A 20434-nucleotide genomic window follows, 5' to 3' on the forward strand; every position below is an offset into this window, starting at 1 on the left:
CCAAACATACAGCAAAATCTACAAAGGAATGGTTCACAAATAAACGTATCCAGGTGTTTGAATGGCCAAGTCAAAGTCCAGACCTGAATCCAATCGAGAATCTGTGGAAAGAGCTGAAAACTGCTGTTCACAAACGCTCTCCATCCAACCTCACTGAGCTCGAGCTGTTTTGCAAGGAAGAATGGGCAAGAATTTCAGTCTCTCGATGTGCAAAACTGATAGAGACATACCCCAAGCGACTTGCAGCTGTAATCGCAGCAAAAGGTGGCTCTACAAAGTATTAACGCAAGGGGGCCGAATAATTTTGCACGCCCCACTTTTCATTTTTTTATTAGTTAAAAAAGTTTCAAAAATCCAATAGATTTCGTTCCACTTCACAATTGTGTCCCACTTGTTGGTGATTCTTCACATAAAATAAAAAAAATTATATCTTTATGTTTGAAGCCTGAAATGTGGCAAAAGGTTGAAAAGTTCAAGGGGGCCGAATACTTTCGCAAGGCACTGTAACTAGGTACCCCAGCAAGTAGGGCGTTACAGTAATAACTTCTTGGAAAGAAATGTGTTAATGAGCTTTTCTGCAATAGTCAAAGATAACAGGACATAATCTGGCACTATATCTGAGATGGATGAATATTCTGCACATGAGGATCAAAAGTCACTGCTATATTCTTAAATTTAGATTGAAATTCAAGCACAGTGCCATCCACAGATAGGGTTACTACATCTGTTTATGTAGGTAATAGGTGATGCTGAATACCATGACCTCAGTCTTGTATGAGTTTAAGAGAGGGGAATTTTGAGTCATCCAGGTTCTTACTGCATATCAGAGATGAAATTAGAGAGGGAAGAAACAGCTACTTCACTGTCAGGTTTACTATGGACATAGATTTTAGTAATTTATCATGAATTACGAATTGATTTTTAGGACCATGTGATCTTAGTATCTGACCTAGTGGGAACATGTAGATGCTGAATAGCAGACAAACTTAACGAACCCGACTTCACAACTGAAACCCCCAAGAGAAAGAAAAGAATGTCAGCGATCAAAAGGTAAGAGTGGAACCATTTGAGAGCAATGTCAGAAACTCCAAAACACAGTCTCAAGACTAGAAAGTAGAAGCCATGGTTAATAGTGGCGATAGCAGCAGTGAGGTTTAGGAGAATACAAATAGAGAAACGGAATCAGTAGCCATAAGAAGATCGTTAATGACTTTAACCAGAGCAGTTTCTATGCTGTGTAATTGTCTGAAACCAGATTGGAAGGGTTCAAAGAGGGTACATTTTTTGGAGTTAAAAATGTTTAGCTATTCCAGAGCCATGTTTGTTTGTTTTTTGGCACAGGCGAATCGTTCTTCATTTTACAGTATCACCATACTGTACATACATCATACATATAGAGCACCGTATACTGTACAATACTCCCAAAGGCGTGATGTCACCCCACAATAACCACCGACAGCGAAACACACCTGTTTGATGTCAACACTACAACTTACACTACAAACCTGCCCGGCTCTGGGTCCAAGTGTTGATACTTCTGGAAATCAGGAAATTGCCGTAGAAGATCATCTCGGAAAAAAAAAAAACTACGTGATCCACAGGATTGCTTTGATGGGGTTAAGTTTTACGATCACTAGGACCCTGTGGAGCCCTCCTACGCCCCCCGCCCCCAACCCGGGAGAAACAGTTGAGAGAGCTGCGGGCAGGGTCTACTCCACAGTAACACCCCACCGCTGACAGACGGACGCCGGAGAAAGGGAGAGTGCGCCCCCAGGACTGCTCGGGTCACTCGCAAACGCGGCGAACCTTACTCCGGAGGGAACCCGAAAATAAACTTGTGGGATAAAGAAGCCGGGATTTCAGACTCGGTCAGCTATAGGAGGAAGATTAGTTCGTTTTCATTGTTTCTTTTCACACCAAAGAGTTCTGCATATTTATTAACTTTCAGCACATTTAGCTAAATTACGGGAGAAGTCTGTTTTAAACGAACTCTGTGAAGATGGCGAGTTTGCAACTGGTTTATCTCTCAGCTTTTCTACTCTTGCAGCACTGTGAGTAACAATGATTACTAATTATTCTCTTTCTTCTTATTCGAGTTCATTCTTTTACGGAAATCTTGATTCCAACGCGTGCCGCTCCTTCTACCCCGTTATTCGGAGCTCATGGCCAGGAGATGTTGCGTATCAGTATCTTCGGCGTCACTTTCCAAACAAAGGCAAACTTTCCCGTGATTTTCTCTCAAGTCCAGATCTGCAGTTTGTCTACGTAGTTTCTCTCTTCTGAGATTGTATTGTGGTCCTCTGAGAACAAAAAACAGCGTTCCGTCTTTGTTCATGAAGTCCAGTTGACACACAGGGCTGCCTCAAAGAGAGAGCCGTATTATGCATTTTCCCGTAAGTGCTTTGCATAGTGGATGGGGAGTCGCACTGCAGATCAGGTGGAGAAATCGCGTCACCACGAAGGAAAGATTTGGGGAGGCCAGAGTGGAATTTAACCCAGGACTATGGGGTGAACATACCTTCTCTTACGAGCAGGATCATTAATACTCAAGCTGGCAGGACCACCGTTTAATTGTCTCCACCAAAGAACGTCGGCTCTTATAGCATGAGATTCCTGGGCATCGTTCTGGGGTTTGTAGTCGAGAGGGGAAGAGCTCCACCTACTGGTCCACTGTGTCATTTATTAGTTGTAGTAAATTACTCTTTGTGTGTTATCCAGACTGTATGACTGCACAGTGGTGTTGTGTAGCACAGTTGACAGCATGGTGTTTGTCCGTGTGTCGTGTGCACAGGTATGTAACTTTCCTGGGACTCCGGCTCCCTGGTGTGTTAGTGATGTACTCTGCATCTGCTGCATTTTAGTCAGTCCGCCATCGAAACTTACTTGTGAAAAGCTGCTGAGGCACGTTGTTCAAAAGTGTCAGTCTGGATGCCGAAAGAGGTCATGTGTTGCATGGCGAGCAATATCTATATAATATGTAGCTGTTCTTTGCACGCTGGCAAAGAACGATCACCTACTGTATTTAAAGGGTCTGACACAAGCTGCCCTGGTTTCCTTCAAGAAACAACTGGATGAGATCAGAGCTCCTCACAATCAAACAGGCAAGGTGGGCCGTTGGTCTCAACCTGTTTGTCGCGCCTCTTCGGTTTGTCAGTTTTGGCCCAGTCTTAATCTCTGCCCACTGAAGTGTCCCTCAGAGTTCGCCTCACGGGGAGAAGTCAGAGGTGCTAATTCAGGCTCGGTCCAAGTCAAGTCCCTGTTTTAGCTAGGTAGTTCCCACAAACGCGTTCTTATGTTTTCAAGGTCAGTGTAGCTGTGTGTTCCAGAGAAGATACAAATGTTAAATCCAGAGTGACTGACGTTCGAGAGAGTCAGGTCAAGGTTCCAGCGTGTGGAGTGGCTGTCAGGGAAGGACACACTCTTGTGTCTTGTGTTCCGTAAACAGCACTTCCAGTCCCAACAGGGCTGAGGCAGACTGTAGCAGCGGTCACTATGGAAATTCCCCCGGTGACCGAGGAGACCCGGACCCGGGGCGACACTCGGTGGATGCATGCCGAATTGGTGCAGTTCTCTGCCAGCAGCTGCGGCTCCCCTCAGACCCGGGGTGAGAGGAGTGTGGTGTGGATTACCTTACGGACACAGGCCGGCTTTGTTCTGCCTGGACAGGGGGGTGGGGGAGTGGACCACCTGACACGTCCCAGCTGGGCCATCAGGCTAGTGACTCCAGGACAGTTTGGAGTCGCATTCGGGCAGAGAGCAACAAAACAAGACAAGGGGAAAACTGTTTGCATTCTCCCCCGCCCCCCCCCCAAAAAAGCCCTCGAAGATTTGTCTTACAGCAGGAGACCCCTGCCATATCAGCAGGAATGTGTTAGAACTGTAGGCTGCTGAATCCTGTCCGGAATTGGGTTTCTGCCATGTGTCCCCCAGGACATGTCTGGAAGGAGTCCTGTGTGTCTGTTCTGTGTGGCAGGGCTGCACGTTTGTGGAAAGTCTGGGCAGTGACCACAGTGTTGTGGATTTGGAGCTGCCAAGTTGGAATTTAGAACTGAAATGGGAAGGAAGTTTGAGTCACTTGTCACATCTTTATAGGCCTGACCCGTCTGCTGAATGTGGCCTTTTTGACTGATGTCATATTGGTCTTGTACTTGTCTATTACAAGTCACATATCCGTTGTGGGTGGAAGTGAAATACTTTTCCTTACCCTTTAAGGTCTTGTGGGACCTGCGAGACTATGTGCTCTGCATCTGGGCTTCTGGCCTGGTGAGGCTGCAAAGTTGTGTCCGATGCCGTTAGACTGCAGAATCGAGGTGGACACTGGCCAGAGCTCGTCTCCTGAAGAGCCTTTTGTGAACGACTCGTCAGAAAAAAAAAAACAACTGAATCTCGGCTACGTTCAAGGCACACGCTGTGTAGTTTCACCACACATAATTATTTTCCCTTTGAATTCTAGACTCATTGTAGCAGAATCATTATCCTATGTACGTGTCTCCCCCATCACCCGTGAAAAAGGTGTAAAACTAACAATTTTCTGTAGGCCTGTCTAATAAAACAATATGTAAGGCAACACCCATTCATCCATTTTCTAAATGCTTTATCCAGTGCTTGATAGCAGGGAAGCCGTAGCCTATCTCGGCAAGTAACAAGGAGGGATACACCCTGGACAGGATGCCAGTCCATGCAGGGCACACAACCAACAGAGTCACGCACACACTCCCACCAGGGCCAGTTTTCCCAGAAGTCAATTGAGACTTTGGACAGTGAGTGGAAACTGGACTAAAATCCATACAAACACGGGGGAGAACTTACAAACTCCATGCAAACTCCAGCAGCCATATCACCCTGCAACTCACAACTGGCAACCCACTGAAGCCAAGCAAGTGTGAGCCTGGTCAGTACCTGGATACCTCCTGGGAAAAACTAAGGTTGCTGCTGGAAGAGGTGTTAGTGGGGCCAGCAGGGGGCGCTCACCCTGCGGTCCATGTGGGTCCTAATGCCCCAGTATAGTGACAGGGAAACTATACTGTAAACAGGTGCTGTCCTTCGGATGAGACGTAAAACCGAGGTCCTGACACTCTGTGATCATTAAAAATCCCAGGGCTTTTCTCTAAAAGAGTAGGGGTGTAACTCTGGCGTCCTGGCCAAATTTCCCATTGGCCCTTACCAATAAGGCCTCCTAATAATCCCCATCTATGAATTGGCTACACTACTCTGCTCTCCTCCCCACTGATAGCTGGTGTGTGGTGAGCGTTCTGGCGCACTATGGCTGCCATCGCATCATCCAGGTGGATGCTGCACATTGGTGGTGGTGGAGGGGAGTCTCCATTACCTGTAAAGCGCTTTGAGTGGAGTGTCCAGAGAAGCGCTGTATAAGTGTAAACAATTATTATTATTATTATTATTATTATTATTATTATTATATTATTATTAGGAATTGAACCCAGGGCCCCAGCGCTGCCAGACATCAATGCTAGCCACTGCAAATATAATAAACCAATAACACACACCTAGTATAAAAAAAATCGTCCGACAACCTTATAACATCAGAAAATGCAGCACAGTTCAAGAGAGACCTGCTGTGGCTTCTGAGTCCCATTTTCTGTAAAGCTTTTTTTGAGTAATTTTTCAAAAATTCGGGCCGGGAAGGGTTAAGGTAAGAAGCTTTTCTTCAGACTGCAGCTGTGGTGCCGAGCAGCGTCTTTGCGCGTGTGTGCGTTTGACCCAGAATGCCTTGACTTGTCTCTGTAATGGCTTCCAGAGAGCTCCAGCCAGCTGGTTGGTGAAAGATCCCAGAGCCCCTGCATTCCAATATTGAGGAATGGGCCTGTCGACAACACCGAGCACTGCAAAAACACGACTCTCTCCCTCCTCCCAGAGTGCCCTCTCCCTTCAAACCGAGACGACGCACTGGAATTGAGGAGGGGGAACAGAATGACCAGTTTTTTCAAAGGGCTCGATCATGAAATGTCAACTAACAGGCACCCCTCCCCTGTCAATAGAACTCCCTCCTGTTCCTTCCTCTGTCTCCAAACCCCTGTTTGTCTTTTTGTGGACTTCCTGTTTTCAGACTAGCAATCTATTTTTTCTGAATGTCCCTGTGCGGCTCTCTCTTTGGAGTGTGTGCAGTAGGGTACTTAGCTCTGGGCAGAGTGACTACTGTTCAGTAGTTTGTCTCTCTCTAGGTCCTTTGTACAGAAGACTGTCCATCTGGAGGGTGTGTATGTGTTGTTCAGCAGGCCTCTCTGGAGGGTGTGTGTTGAATAGTATTGTCTGTTTAATTCCCTTAGGTGTGTCTGTCCATTGTACAGTAGTATCTGCCTCTCGCTGAAGGGGGTGTGTGTACTGTACAGCAGTGTGAGGATGTCTCTGGGGTGTGTGTGTGCTATACATCACTGTACATGCCATTTTCGGCACGGTGGCGCAGTAGTTAGCATTATCTCGCAGTTCTGGAGTCCTGGGTTCAATTGGAGTACTATCTGTGTGGAGTTTGTATGTGCTCCTCATGTTCATATGGGTTTCCTCCAGGTGCACCAGCTTTCTCCAGCTGTCCAATGACGTACTTATAGTTTAATTGGCTTCTGGGAAAACTGGCCCTTGTTGTGGGTGTGTGTATGTCCTGTGATGGACTGGCATGATGTCCAGGGTGTCTTGTGCCCATTTCTTGCCATAATAGGCTCTGGCTCTTTTGCGACCCTGAATTGGGTAAATTGGTTAGAAAACAGATGGATGTACATGCTATCTTATCTTCTGAACAGGGGAGCGTGGAACAGGAAACAACTTTGTGCTCAGGGGAGTTCAGGGGACTTCAGTGTCTAGATTCTTCACTGTTTGGAACTGAAGGTGTCTTTCCTTTCAGTACAAGCCACTGGCTTTGTAAAAAATATCAGAAACATAAGGCAGGTTATGTTGCTAATACCTATAAACATATTTGACAGATTGGGGTAACTCAAACTGCTGAAACACTTTAGTGCCTGTGGAATTTGAGAGAATTGCTTATATAGCTGTCTGATTTCTTGCATCCTGTTTTTTTCAAAAACAGTAATCAAGATGTTCTAATTGGAATGAGCTTTGTTTTGACCTCACAGAACTTGTTTTTTCTGTTGAGGGAAAATGTGGCCACTGGCAGAGTTCCTTAGATCACAGCCGATGGCACTCACTGTTTATGCTAGAGGGAATTTTTGAAAAGTTAATTTGTAGTCATCCAGTTTTGGGCAGGATGACCAGACTGAAACGCTGTGGACTATTAGGGTGGGAAGCAGTGTCCAGTCCATCCATGCTCGGGCCAATCCCTTCCTGTCCAGTCCAGTCCACTCATGGTCAGGCCAGCCCCTCCTTGTCTAGTCCAGTCCAGTCCAGTCACGGTCACAGTCAGCCCAGCCCCTCCTTGTCCAGTTCAGTCAACTCACAGTCAGGCCAGTCCAGTCCAGTCCAGTCCACTCAGGGTCAGGCCAGCTCCTCCTTGTCCAGTCCAGTCCAGACCTGTGTTGTGCTAATATGAAATGGCGAGCTTGTCACTGTATTCCTCTTTCCAGAAATTAGAGGCTCAGTGCTTATTACTGGCTCCTCTTAACAGAAAACAGCAGAATAGGGATCCCAGTGGCAGGAAGGGCAGCTCCTGTTTCCTCTTCCTGCCCGAAGAGTCATGTGTTGTTGCAGAAGAGCAGGGGAGTCGTTCCGGACCTCTGCAGCCCTCACAGCGCCCGGTGCTGTTTCTGCCAGGGTAACTGGGCGACAGGCTCAGAGATGGACTGTCCAGCAAGACTGAGACTTCACCCAGTGGAAGTTCCTCATGCAGACAAAGACATGGGAACTCAAAACCTAGAGTTAGATGTCAATCCCTGCCAGTCACCATTCTTGAAAATTGAAGGAGAAATACCAAACGTCATAATCTGGACACAGCCCTGCCACAGTGCAGTGAGTTTTCTTTGGCTCAGGTGATGGTAACAGACCGAGACGCAAACCGTGGGTGGTCTTGTGCAGGGCTGGAGTTTATGGGGCGCGGGTTTATTGCAGGAATGAGGCACAGTTTTTAGGAGGCAAGTTGGCTCTCATTTCCATGAGTCCCCTGCTATGCCCATGATCCTCAACGTTCGGTAGAGAAAGTGAACAGAGCCAGCTGGCAGCAGCAGTCGGCCAGCACAGGACTAGGGCAGAGCCACAAAAGGACATCGTTGATCCACCCTTTAGAAATTCGTGCACCATGGCCAACCAGCTGAAGGAGACAACTACTACTGTGTTGTTGACCAACTTCACACAAAACATTGAAGATCGACCCCCTGAAGCAGGAGCTCCTTCCTGGCACACTGCAAGCCCCTTCAGCTTGCATCACTTGGTCTGTTGTTTGTCTGGGAGGGGGCCGGCATTATCTACATACAGCTGCACCCAGGTGTCACTGAGACACAGAGAACGTGTGAAGATAAGCATGTCAGGCAGGGTCTGCCTATACGAAAGCATCTGTGGTGCAGTTTGAATTTGCTGTGCTTTGGGTTTCAGCAGGTTGCATTGCCAGACCCCATCGATCTCCAGGCTCCAGGTGAAATCGGGCAGGATCATAGAAGTTTGCAGACACTGTTGGTGGAACTGCAGAGTTCCCTCTTCACCGCTCACGCCTCGCATTCGTTTCAGTCAGCTCGGTCTCACTCGAGAGCTCAGCTTCTGCGGCTGACGGTTCTCAGGTGGGCGAGAAGAACTTCAACGGGGGGAGTCTGGTCGAGCCGAACCGGTGGAGATGAGCAGGTCTCCCCTGGATGAACAGGGGTGACCCGCTGCTAAAATGATTTGAACAGCGTTTGCAAATGCATATGACCCCTCATCCCTGTCGCAGAGTAGACGTGAGGGTGCTTCAAGACACAAGCCACGGGCCACAGAGAGCTCTGGTCCTCCTTCCTTTTTCGTGACCTTAAATACTAAAACTCAGAGTCAAATGATTTGTTCCCCCAACTGTGTCTTGTAACATTTCTGATAAAGCTTGCAGGATTGATCTGGACAACAGAAACCATCAGCTCTGCATCTTCCAGCCACAGGAGAGAGACTCACGCCTGCTTCAGAGATGTGATCACAGTGCAGTTAAGGTTGCGCGAGACACGACTTAAAAGCGCCAGTGACTTTCTGCTTTGGGACCATGGGGGTGAGGCTGCCTGCTGTCCGTCCTGAGCACTTCTGTAACCAGGCTCACGCTTGCTCTGTCCCCGCAGGCCCGTGGATTATCCCCGTCACCGTGTCCACCGACAGGCCTGTCGTGGAGGTCCAGGAGCACAAAGGTTAGAGGGGGACGAGGGAGGAGGGGACAGGGAGTACATGTGTGAGGGCGAAGGACACAGGAGAGAGGAATGAGAGGCAGACAGGGGTAGGGGGATCTGAAATTGGGTACAGGGGTGAGAGAGAGGCAGACAGAGTGGAAATGTGAAGGTTTTTTTGGGGGGGTGGGGTGAAAGTGACTGAGGGCAGCTATGTTTGCCCTCCATTTCTCCCCATTTAAAGGGGAACTGCAACACTATTTTCCCATTCTGGGGTGAGAAAGAATCAGCATTGATGGGCGTATTTCAAACCACAGTAAAAGTCGAATGTACACCGTAAACTTGTAAAACCTCCAATTCACATTGCAAAATAGATGAAATGTTCTGGTATGTGCAGCGCTATGTTCTGTGATTCAGAATGAGGCAACAGAATTTCTGGTGAAGTGTCTCACCCCTATGACATTGTAAACAAGCAGGCTTGGGAATACATCTCTTTCAATCCAATAGAAATATTGCTCTTGATTTTGAGACGGTTTGCCTACAAATAATACTTACAGTGAACTCTGCATGCAGATCACGTTGGAACATTTCTGCGGTGAAATGTCTGCTGCACAAGCTGTTCTTATTCGCTCGTACATCAAAGTGCTTTACTCATCACAGTGACTAGTGAGCAGGAAGGGCTGCTCCACATCGCAATTAGTGGAAACTCGAAATGGCAGTTTGCAAGAGCATGGCGACTTACGGTACTTTCCCGATTTTGTGCTCAATTCGAAATTTGTCATTAAAAAAAAAAAATCCCCTTTAACTCTTCCTCTCCGCCCCCGGGCAGACGCTGTGCTGTCCTGCCTGTTTCACACAGAAAGGGACCACTCCCCGCGGATCGAGTGGAAGAAGGTGCAGAGGAAAGACGTGTCCTTCGTGTACTACAACGGAGAGTTTGTAGGTGAGAATCGGGCGGGTGGGGAGCCGTTCGCTGGGCCCTTCTTGTCTTCCAGATGCCTCGGCCCAGAAATAAGGGCTGTACTAACTCCCGTCTACTGGCTTTGTTCCCGCGGAATGGTTAATTATACAACTGATCCTCAGGTTGAATTAATTCATTTATCAATTAAGATAGTCTTCCACCCTTTGAGGATAGGGGATTTGTAATTCCAAATAAGTTGAAAACGGCAGGACTGTAGAGGTAGGAAACGGTTTTAAAGGCATCTAACTCTTTCCAAAGTCCACAGCTCCAGATGGATCTGTTCTGAGAATGCCTGTTGTGGGATTGGTTGACCCGCAGTTCTGCTTTGAATAATATTTAATTACATTGTGGCCTCTGAGCGATCTGATTCACCAATCCCTCAATCACACTTCACCGTGATCACTCTGACTCGCTGTGCATATGCTACCTGGTTTTTCAATGAGACATTACGATAGTATGCCTTTGAACACGGGACACAGACGAAGGTAGCGCACAATAACGGTGAAGTATTAAATGGTTAGAATTAGGTGGGGCGTGGTGGGGCAGTGGTTGGCATCACTTCCTCACGATACTGGGGCCCTGGGTTTAATTCTAGACCTGGGGTGCCGTCTGCTCCTTTCAGAAATATTCAATTCAATTCAATTCAACTTTATTGTTATTAAACTTACACAGGTACATAGTATGAAAAGTGTTTCTCATTAGTCACTCAGTATATAAATAGGACAGAAGATAAGACAATAGACAGTAACACAATAGCAATAACAGTTACATGTAATAACATAACATAAATAACATGTAATCAAGTAATCAAAACTGTGCAAAATTCTGCAAACAGGGAAAATATAACAGGACAAAAACAGTGCAAGGTAATTCTTGGAACAGTGCAAAAATAGTATGGTTATAAATAGTATGGTTAATTAATAAATATTAAATATTATTATGACGTACAGTTTTACTGGGCTATCGAGGGGACAGTACGTTTTCGGCTTACATGTGTATGTAGTGGTGTATGAGTACAGTCATTGTGGGTACAGGAAGACATTAGGAGAGATAATATGGTGGGAGGGAGTGGGGGCGTCACCATCTTGACAGCTCTGGGGAAGAAGCTATTTTGGAAATATCTTTCAAAGTTCATGTGAGTTTTCTCCCTACACTGGTAGGCTAATTGGCTTCAGGGAAAATGAACCTTGGTGTGAGTGTGTGTGTCCTGCGATGGACTGGTGTCCCATCCAGGGTGTATCCTGCCTTGTGTCCGTTGCTTGTAGGAATAGGCTCCAGCTCCCCTCGACCCTGATTTGGAAGAAGCAGTTAGAAAATGTTCTTGTTGTATCCATCCATCCCAGCTTCCCGTAGTCCGGATGTCCATGAATACATTTTGATAACCAGAGATCTGGCGAAGGTGCAGTGACTCAGGATGTGTGTGTATGTAAGTGTGTGACCTGGCTGCTCACTGTCCCCTCAGGAGACTTCAAGGGCCGCGCAAATATCACTGGGGCCACAGTCACCCTGCACCAGGTGACCGTGCAAGACACTGGGGACTATCGCTGTGAGGTCAGCGCCCTACTGGACACAAAGAATCTGGGGGAGACCAACATCACGCTGAATGTGCTCGGTGAGCCTGTCGGTCTTTCTGTCTCAGTGTCAGATTAAAAGCTGTTCTACTGATGGTTTTTAAGTACAATATTGCCAGTGTAGTATGCCATGTGCTAACAGATTTATACTGAGTGACATAGCCAAATAAATTGGATTTTGTATAAATCATATGCAAAATAGAAGTGCGTCATGGCAGATGTGCTTTTAATAACATGCGCATGAGCATACAGACCATGACATGGGTATGGATGTTATCATTTTATCCACTTATGACGCTACAGGAGATGGAATTGTCTTGCAACTTTTCATGCTGTCAGTGTGCACCTATAAACCCAAGGTTAGCAGTTCTGTCTCATTTAGCATTGTGATTGGATGATTGATTAATTAATATTCATACCCAAAAATCATTGCAGTTTTCCTTATGATTATGTCTTTATACAGTGTATATGTAGTATTCAAATGTCTTCTGTTTTTGCATTTTTGCCATCCATCTGAGACATTTTCTTACTAGTTCAGTGCAGCATGCCCAGTGTGTCTGGGTTAACCATTTCCTCTCTGTCCTGTTCTCACCCCCAGTGCCCCCCAACGTGCCCATGTGTGAAATCCCCAGATCTGCTCTGACGGGCACAGTGGTGGAGCTGCGCTGTGAGGATGTACACAGTGTTCCCCCTGCAACATACTCATGGTACAAGGATGGCAAGCCCCTGCCTCAGTTCTCTCTGCAGGATCCCCGCCCTGCCAACGCCACCTTCACGCAGAACCCCCGGACCGGCACGCTGGTGAGACGCTCCACCTCTCTCAGTGCTGCACACCTAGTGTAGATGGTGAGAAGGGCACCCCCTTGTGGAGAGTCAGTGAGCAGCAGCCTGTGACACAACTCTAGGGCTGAAACAACGTGTCTCTTCTTGAATGGTTTGAAAGGGGCAGTCAGTGCAGGGTGATGTTGGGTCTCCCATCACTTCTCACATGTTCTCCTGCTATCTCTCCCTGGAGCAGCAGTTCAACCCCGTCTCCCGGACGGACACAGGGAAGTACCACTGTGTGGCCAACAACGGCGTGGGGGATCCCAAAAGCTGCATTGGGAAACACATGCAGATCGGTGAGCCCACGTCTGCGGTGTGTGTTTGTGTAGTCGTGTTTGAGGACCCGATCTCCTTTTCGGTGTTAGAACAGGTAGTGGGCAACCTTTGCAGTCAGTAACAATAAACTGTATTTTATATAGCACCTTTAAAGGTGGGTTCTCAAAGCGCTTTACAGAATGACAACAACAACAACAATAATAAAAAAACACAAGATAAGCAGGATGAGATCACACAATGAGAGGAGACAGTAGATTGTGGTACTAATTACAGTCAGAGCAGAGGGGTAAAGAATGGAACCGGTTAAGTAAAGGCTCTTCTACAGAAGAAGGTTTTGAGTCTGGATTTGAAGGTGTTTAGAGAAGGTGACTCTCCGATATCCTTCGGGAGACTTCCAGAGCTTGGGGGCGTAGCAGGAGAAGAATCCGTCACCCATAGAGTGTAGACGGGCTTGGGGGACAGTTAGGAGACCAGAATTAGAAAAGCGAAGGTGGGGAGTAGGGCAATAAAAGCTCTGACAGGCTCTGAGGTGCCAAGCCATGCAGAGCCTTGTAGGTGAGCATGAGGATTTTGAAGTCAACATGAAACATGACAGGAAGCCAGTGCGAGGTGCAATGGTCTGTCTCTGGAGAGTTTTAAATATCTGGGAACACATATTAATCAGAGGCTGAGTTACACTGAGAAAATAGACAACAGTTTTTTTTATGAAAGCAAGTCAGAGGCTGTTTTTAATTCAAAGCCTAAAGAACTTGAATGTTAAGTCAAAACGTCTTGGCATATTAAAGACTTGCTAAGAGCATCTTGGCATGTAACATGACAGTTTGGTATGGAAACCTTGAAAAGCCAACTGTCCAGGATTGTGAAAATGCCAGGTGAAATAATTGGGGAAACAGCAGCCCCAGCTCAGCAATCTATATCATAATACAGGTCTCAGAATGGCATAGAACATCACAGCTGGTTTCACACACTGCTCTCAATTCAGAATACAGTAGAGGGTACCAAAAGTCAAATAAAATATATTTATAAGTAGTCCCTTGTCCCCTGTGCAATAAAACTGCTCAATAAATGTATGGAAATGTAGTCCCTTCACTAGCTATTTATCCATTTGTTTATGTTACATACTGTTGTTGTGATTTCATGTACTTTGTGATTTTCTGTGACTTTTATGTTTTGCTTGTGGCTTTTGTACTTTTATGGGAGAAGCCAAAGATCAATTTTCCCTGGTGGACAATAAGGTATCTAGTTCAAGTGGGTAGCTGCATCAACACAACGTTTCGGCCATGGAGCCTTCTTCAGGTGAGTACACCTGAAGAAGGCTCCACGGCCGAAACGTTGCATTATCTTTCTTCTTTTTTTTCAGCATGGAATAAACCTATTACTTGTTCCAATAAGGTATCTATCTGAGCAAGAGTATTCTCCTGCAAAAGAGGCATTGCGAGGACAGTGAGGACCAGATTTTATATTCCAGAAGGCGTCGTCTTTAAAATCTAGACATGCCAAAACAGTTGGTTTTCACCCTGTAAAGAGCGTCCAGTAAAAACAGAAAGATGGACAAGTGTGGAAGTACTGTACACGTGTGTGTGGCTGTTTCAAGTGTTGAAGTGTGTGAGAGCCCAATGCGTTTTGCTCAGGGCTTGCAGTGCAGATGATGAGCTCTCTCCTCTCTCCCCCTCTCCCAGACGACCTGAACGTGTCGGGGATCGTGGCTGCCGTAGTGGTGGTGTTCCTGGTGGTGTCCCTGTGTGGGCTCGGGGTCTGCTATGCCCACCGGCAGGGCTACTTCAACAGTGAGTCTGCTTGTGCCTTACAGGCTGCCCATCTGTCCTGCCTGCTGCTGCTTCGTCCACTCGCCTGTCCTCCTTGCTTGCCCGTCCAGCTGTCTGCTGCCAGCCTGTGCGACCATCTGCCTTTCTTTTCTGCTTGTCCAACTGCCTGCCTGAGAATGAGAGCAACTCGGCTCTGACTCCACCTAAACCACAGCCGCCGCCACCCCCTCTCATCCCCTGCCCAGTCCTGGTATTCCTGTGGGCATCTCTGCTGTCCTCCTTGGCTATTCTCTCCTCCAGGACTGGCACAGAGTCACCAGGCAGAGGGCATTGAGAAGAGCCCCAGGATCTGCCTTGGCACATACTGCAATTGTATTGCCATGCTGATGGGAGCAGCCGAAATTCCTAACTCGGCCTGATCAGCTGTACGGTGCAGCTGACAAGGCTGAGTCTGCTCCAGTTTGGGTCCTGGAGAGCCAAGCTATTGGGTTTATGTAATCTGAATTGCTTTCAGTAGCTTTAGATGATCTCTGAACTACCTCATTGAACAGAGCACCTGTTCTTTAAGGGTTAAGAAAGGCATCCTGTACCTCCTGCAGGTTGTGGCTGTCCACCCCAGGAATAGGCCTTGACAGAATAAGTTGCGATGATCCAAACATGTGTTGCCAACCTCCAAGGGGGGAGAACAAGTGGTAGACAAGGGGGCAAAGGGTCATGGGTTGGGACTGGGGAGACGCCCTCTGAAAAACCTATTGGGAACGTGGGCTTTTCAGCCCTGTTGACATTCGGAAATGTGATGAGATCAGGGCTGCAGGGTGGCCAACCAAGCTTTCGTTCAGATCCGAAAAATACCACAGTGTCAAAGGTGGATGACAGAAACAGAGAAAATCGAAGCAAAAGGAGCAAAACATGGAGTAAAAAGGGTTACAGAAGCAAGTTATGTCTGTCCAAGCACTAAAGGTCATGGATTTCTTATAATTTTAGGAGACTTGACACTTCAGAATACTACAGCAATTACTACACTTACTACATGCCACAATACCAGAGTGAGTGACCACAGCTTGGGCCCAGAAATGGGCGACAAAAGAGTGCAGAGGAGACCTAGGCCAGACCCTCTCTTTTAACAGACTCCCTCCACTGTGGGGAAAACCTGAGGCTGAGAGGGCAGTAGACCTTTGGACGTGCTCACAGGACAGGGGGAGCCCTGGTCCAGAGCTGGCAGGAGAAACTGCAGCTCGTTCTAGAAGAGAGCAAGGAGGAAGCCAGGACACTGACAGCAGAGAAGGCGGGAGCATAACAGAGGGGGGGGGGGGCTATTAGGATGGGGGTTCAAAAGAAATTTGAACGTGATCACCTGTTCGTCTGTCCATCTGCCTGCCTGACCATCTTGTTTGTCAGAATCTCTGTTACACCCATGTGCCACATGCCCCTGTAGTCTGTGTCGCTGTGTGCTCAGAACTGAGCCCCCTAACTGACTCCTCGACTAACTTTTTCTCTCTCTCTCTTATTCCAGAGGGCCACCGGGGAAGGTGAGTGTCTTCTATTTACCAACCTCCCAGTCTCCTGGGGTCACTTGCTTATGAGTAAGGGTCTCAGTGCCGTGGAATGAGACCAGATCAGTGTGTCTGTAACTAACCTTTCCCGGCCTGTTTCGGACATGCTATGGTAAATACCGGGAGGCTCCGGAAGAACCGGTTAACGACCGAGGGTTTCTGTTTGCTGCATGTGTGTGTCCATTGGGAGTGGTTGAAGTACGAGCCCCCCGAGTTCTCTGCTCCCACTCTGTGTGAGTGACCAGAAGAGAGTGGGAGACTGGCCGTGACATTGCCAGGGACGCTGAGCCAGGACCGAGGCACATAGCGTGAGCAGCACAGACGGACGAAGGACTCGGGGAGATGGAGAGATATTTTAGGACGTCGAGAGGGATGGAGTAAAGTGCTAAGAGAGAGTGATCGAGAGATGGGGAGAGAGAGGCTAAAATGAAGATGTGTACCCCAAAAAGGAGGGGAGCAAGGCAGATCACCAAACAGTAGCGGAGTGTTTTCTTCCTTTGTATCTGCACTAACAGCACTCTGTGTGAGGCATCTGGTTTGCTAACCATGAGTAACAGCATGTAGATCGTGACCATGGAGGAGGCAGTCTTGGAGCGGAGCATCAGAGTGTGAGGCATCAACGCTGGCCTATATCCATCTCCCTGGACACAGAGGACATTAAACCCACACTGGGGAGCCACTCACTGAAGCCCTGATGTCCTGTACATCATGTCTCCAATGTGCCTAATGTTCAGCGAAAATATGGGCTACCTGCAGAGTTTGTATGTTTCAGTGGAGCCACCTCTCCTCCTCACTCTTGGCAGGTCCCAGACTCTCTGCATGCTCTTGAAGCCAAGGTCAAAACTCAAATTCTGGTTAAAATAAAGGAACAATCTGAGAAAGATCACCTGCAACATTATTGGCTAACAAGCAGAAAAGTATGTGTTCTGATTGGCTAAATCAGTTCTACACTCTCGTCCTTAACTTACTAACTGCTACTAAAGCCTGGATTGTGATTGGCTAACAGCCAGAGAAGAGCGGTCTGTGAAAGGATAACCCTCAGCATGGTGTCGTGGCCTTGGCCATGCTCTGTGTGTGTGTCCATCCATTGGGCTGAAACTCTGTGAACCCCCACCTCCCTCCACAGGTCCTTCTGGATCCCACAGTGCCATGGCGTCACCCATATCAGCAGCCAGAACCTCCACAGGACTGACGATATGTGAGTGAGGGAGGGACAGAGAGGCAGGAAGAGAGAAGTGGTGGGGAGAGCAAAATACAGAGAGAGAGGGGGAACATGGAGGAGTGGAGACGGACGCGGTCAAGGGAGGGGTGCAGCGATGCAGGAGAGAGAAAAGAGAAGAGCCGGAGGCCACCTTGTGAATTTAGCTTCTCCCGAAGAGGACAGATGGTGGTTGTGACACCCGACAATGGTCTCAAACCAACATGCCCACTCTGCTGTGTTGTGAGAGGACGGTGAATTCTGTTGCCAGCTCCAGCCGGTTTAATGTGTGTGACAGGAGTGCTTCTATATTGGCAGAGCCTTTAAAAGCAAAGCACGTGCCCTCCTCCTCAGTTCACCCCCCATTCTGGCTATCAAGCTTACAATTCCAATTTTTGTGGGCAGCAAACATTCTGCCATCTTTTATTTACTCAATAGCAGTGCAGTTACAGAATGACAGTATTTATAGTTCTACCATTTCATTGGTCAGTAACTTAAGTTGAGTGATCTTTAGCCAAATACCCTTACTATCTCAAAAGTCTTTAAGAAAGTTTGCAGTTTATGAATGTTAAACTGGTAGGCTTGCGGGACCACAAGGTCCTCAGCTAGTAGGTTTGGAGCTGCAAATTATTTACAGAGTGGACCGGAATTTCTCAGTTTCCTCTCTTCCTTCTTGCAGGAATGGAGCGGGTTATGGCATCCCTCCACAGGAAGTAAGTAAGAGAAAACAGTTCTGTTTGTTCTCTCCCATTAAACAATAGGTGTTAGGAATATAATTTTGTGAACAGGAATACTTGCCACTGCAGTCTGGAAAGTCTTCTGTTCTTCAGCACCCTGGTTAACTTCTAATCTTTTATCTATTGAAAGTCTCAATGTGTGAAGGAGGGCTAACCGCAGATACTAATTAGTTCAGTCTGTTCAGATGTTAAGTTATTGATCAGTCTGTTAGGCTAGATAACTAATTGTCAGGGATCTTTCTTTTACTAGGATTTCAAACACGCCCAGTCCTTCATGCTCTGAGACACGCAGGAGCAGACTGCACAGTGCAATAGAGCCACTGGACAAGGAAGACTTGAGTAGACACTGCCTTCAAACTACAGTGCCACTGGATGGGACTAGACACTGCAAGAAGAACACTTAACGACTGGACTGCACTGGACACCGCAGTGGACATGACTTGACTGCAATATACGCTTCAGACTAGAGATGGTCTGAACAGAATACTGCAGTCAGATAACCTTCGAACTGGACTGGACACTGCATTCGTACCACTAATGTTATGGGCTAAACTGGATTAGACTAGATGAGAGTGCAGTGGTCACAGGACTTAGACGACTCGATTTGAGCGGACTGAATATAGAGCACCGCCCGACTGAACAGGACAAGACTAGATGGCTGAATTTACATTTCGGGCTACTGGGTTCACATGGACATTGCACTCAAAACCCTGCTGTCAGGCCAGGCCCTACACTACTCTTTGCTCTGTGGGTGGGTTTAGTTCTCCAGAGAAGTAAGAGAGAGGACACCCACCATCATTATACAGCATTTTGCTTTATGTCTACTATTACACCTGAATTCTTGATGTCTTCATTAAACTTATACTTCATTAGTTTTCAAATCAGACAATTGTATATGCTACCAGTTTCCAGCTCATATTTAGACCAGACTGCGCAGACACACTGCCACGCATACCTGTTTTCCAGTGTACGTCCGAACACCTAAATGCCCCTTGCTCCAGCTCTGCTGAGGTTCAGTGCTCAAGGCATCAAAATAACCAACAGGACAGAGCTGCAGACTTCAGAAAACATTAAACATTTAATTAAATGTACACCAGAACACAGTGTTAGGCAGCCCAGTCTGGTGCAGGAGTTCATACAACTAAGCAAATCCTCTCTCTGGCTTTCAATCTAGCTGGATTTTTGTTTTCTGTTCCCAACGTTTTAGTTTTTAATGACAAGGATTTAGATGGATGGGTAAAATCTTAACTGCAGAACTCAACAATTACAAAAAGGTTTCATTAGTACAGTATTGGTTAAATCTGGTGAGGGAATCAATCAAATAATCAAGAGCTCAAATAAAGCCAGCTGAGAGTGGGGTCACGATGCCTTTGACCCTGGATTCTGGTTCATGGCCCCAGCTTGAAGTCTGAAGTAAGACTGGTACCAGAGTGGACAGCTCCCTGTATCGTATGAGTAGGTTTAAAAGTTCTCAAGTCAAACTAGGTGAGGAGGCCGACAGACGTCACCTAAGTTGCAGGCTATAAGACAGTGGACCCCAGTCTGGACTCCACAAGCAGTCACTCAGGATCAGTTAACCGAGAAGCTGCGTTCCCCCTCACTCCTGCAGTTGGGAGAGTCGCACTGCTACAGGCTTTGTAAGGACCTTGAGTCCCAGAGCTCTGGCCAATGGTGAGAAGGTCAGGCTGAAGTCCCGAATTGATTTCGGTTCAGTCACGCAGAGCCCTGTACAGGATGAAAAGCAGAGAGACCCCGTGGCCCTCCAGGTCTGAGGGTGAAGGCCTCTGCCCTGCTGGAGCGCCACACACTCCTCTGGTTTCTGCTGTACCAATGTTCACTGCAAAGAGAGGGACGTGCCTAGTTTATCCCCAGTAGGGAGCAGTGCAGACTGCTCAGACAGGCCCCTCCAGCACCACACACTCCTGCCGATCAGCACAGCTGCCTGCCGAGAAGGATCAAAGAGCAGGCAAAATATTCAGAGTGTTGTACAAAAGGGATTTTTTTTTTTTTACTCATAGAGTTGCTTTTTGTATTTTTTTGTTACATGATGATTAATGACAATTTGCATTTTTTTTAAACTGAAGTATCTATTCTCTTGCTATTTGGCTCTGAATGTATGACCTGGAATTGTATGATTTTATTTTCTTGCACAGATGGTATGTTGTGGAACCAATATAAAACAAAACTTAAAACTTTTCTCCTCTTGCACGGCGTGAGTGTTGATGCTGTCACTTTGTTCATAAAGCAGGTGTGTTGAAGCTATAGGAGGAGCTTTGCATAGGCTACGCATATGCTGCTGTGTCTGTCATGT

General features: G+C 47.1%; 1 protein-coding gene across 2 annotated transcripts; it reads left to right on the plus strand.

The window, feature by feature from the left end:
- The first annotated feature begins 1691 nt into the window (after window positions 1-1691).
- Window positions 1692-20319, plus strand: jam2a (junctional adhesion molecule 2a). 2 transcript variants are annotated; one of them, XM_015361672.2, is made up of 11 exons: window positions 1692-2051; window positions 9195-9260; window positions 10066-10179; window positions 11660-11809; window positions 12367-12569; window positions 12787-12889; window positions 14549-14656; window positions 16149-16164; window positions 17315-17386; window positions 18066-18099; window positions 18374-20319. In XM_015361672.2, exons 1-11 carry the CDS (start codon window positions 2000-2002, stop codon window positions 18404-18406), a joined length of 951 nt encoding a protein of 316 aa, XP_015217158.1. In that variant the 5' UTR covers window positions 1692-1999; the 3' UTR covers window positions 18407-20319. The 2 variants fall into 2 exon arrangements, with proteins under 2 accessions (XP_015217158.1, XP_015217159.1); XM_015361673.2 differs by lacking the exon at window positions 17315-17386.
- Window positions 20320-20434: the final 115 nt, after the last annotated feature.

Source organism: Lepisosteus oculatus, chromosome 13 (genome assembly GCF_040954835.1).
Source record: "Lepisosteus oculatus isolate fLepOcu1 chromosome 13, fLepOcu1.hap2, whole genome shotgun sequence".
NCBI lineage: Eukaryota > Metazoa > Chordata > Actinopteri > Semionotiformes > Lepisosteidae > Lepisosteus > Lepisosteus oculatus.

Bases quoted from the DNA above. Each gene is read 5' to 3' on its own strand.
- jam2a (XM_015361672.2), top strand. From the start codon at position 2,000: ATGGCGAGTTTGCAACTGGTTTATCTCTCAGCTTTTCTACTCTTGCAG. The intron at 2,052-9,194 runs GTGAGTAACAAT...CTGTCCCCGCAG, and splicing joins TTTTCTACTCTTGCAGCACT to GCCCGTGGATTATCCCCGTC. The intron at 10,180-11,659 runs GTGAGAATCGGG...CTGTCCCCTCAG, and splicing joins CTACAACGGAGAGTTTGTAG to GAGACTTCAAGGGCCGCGCA.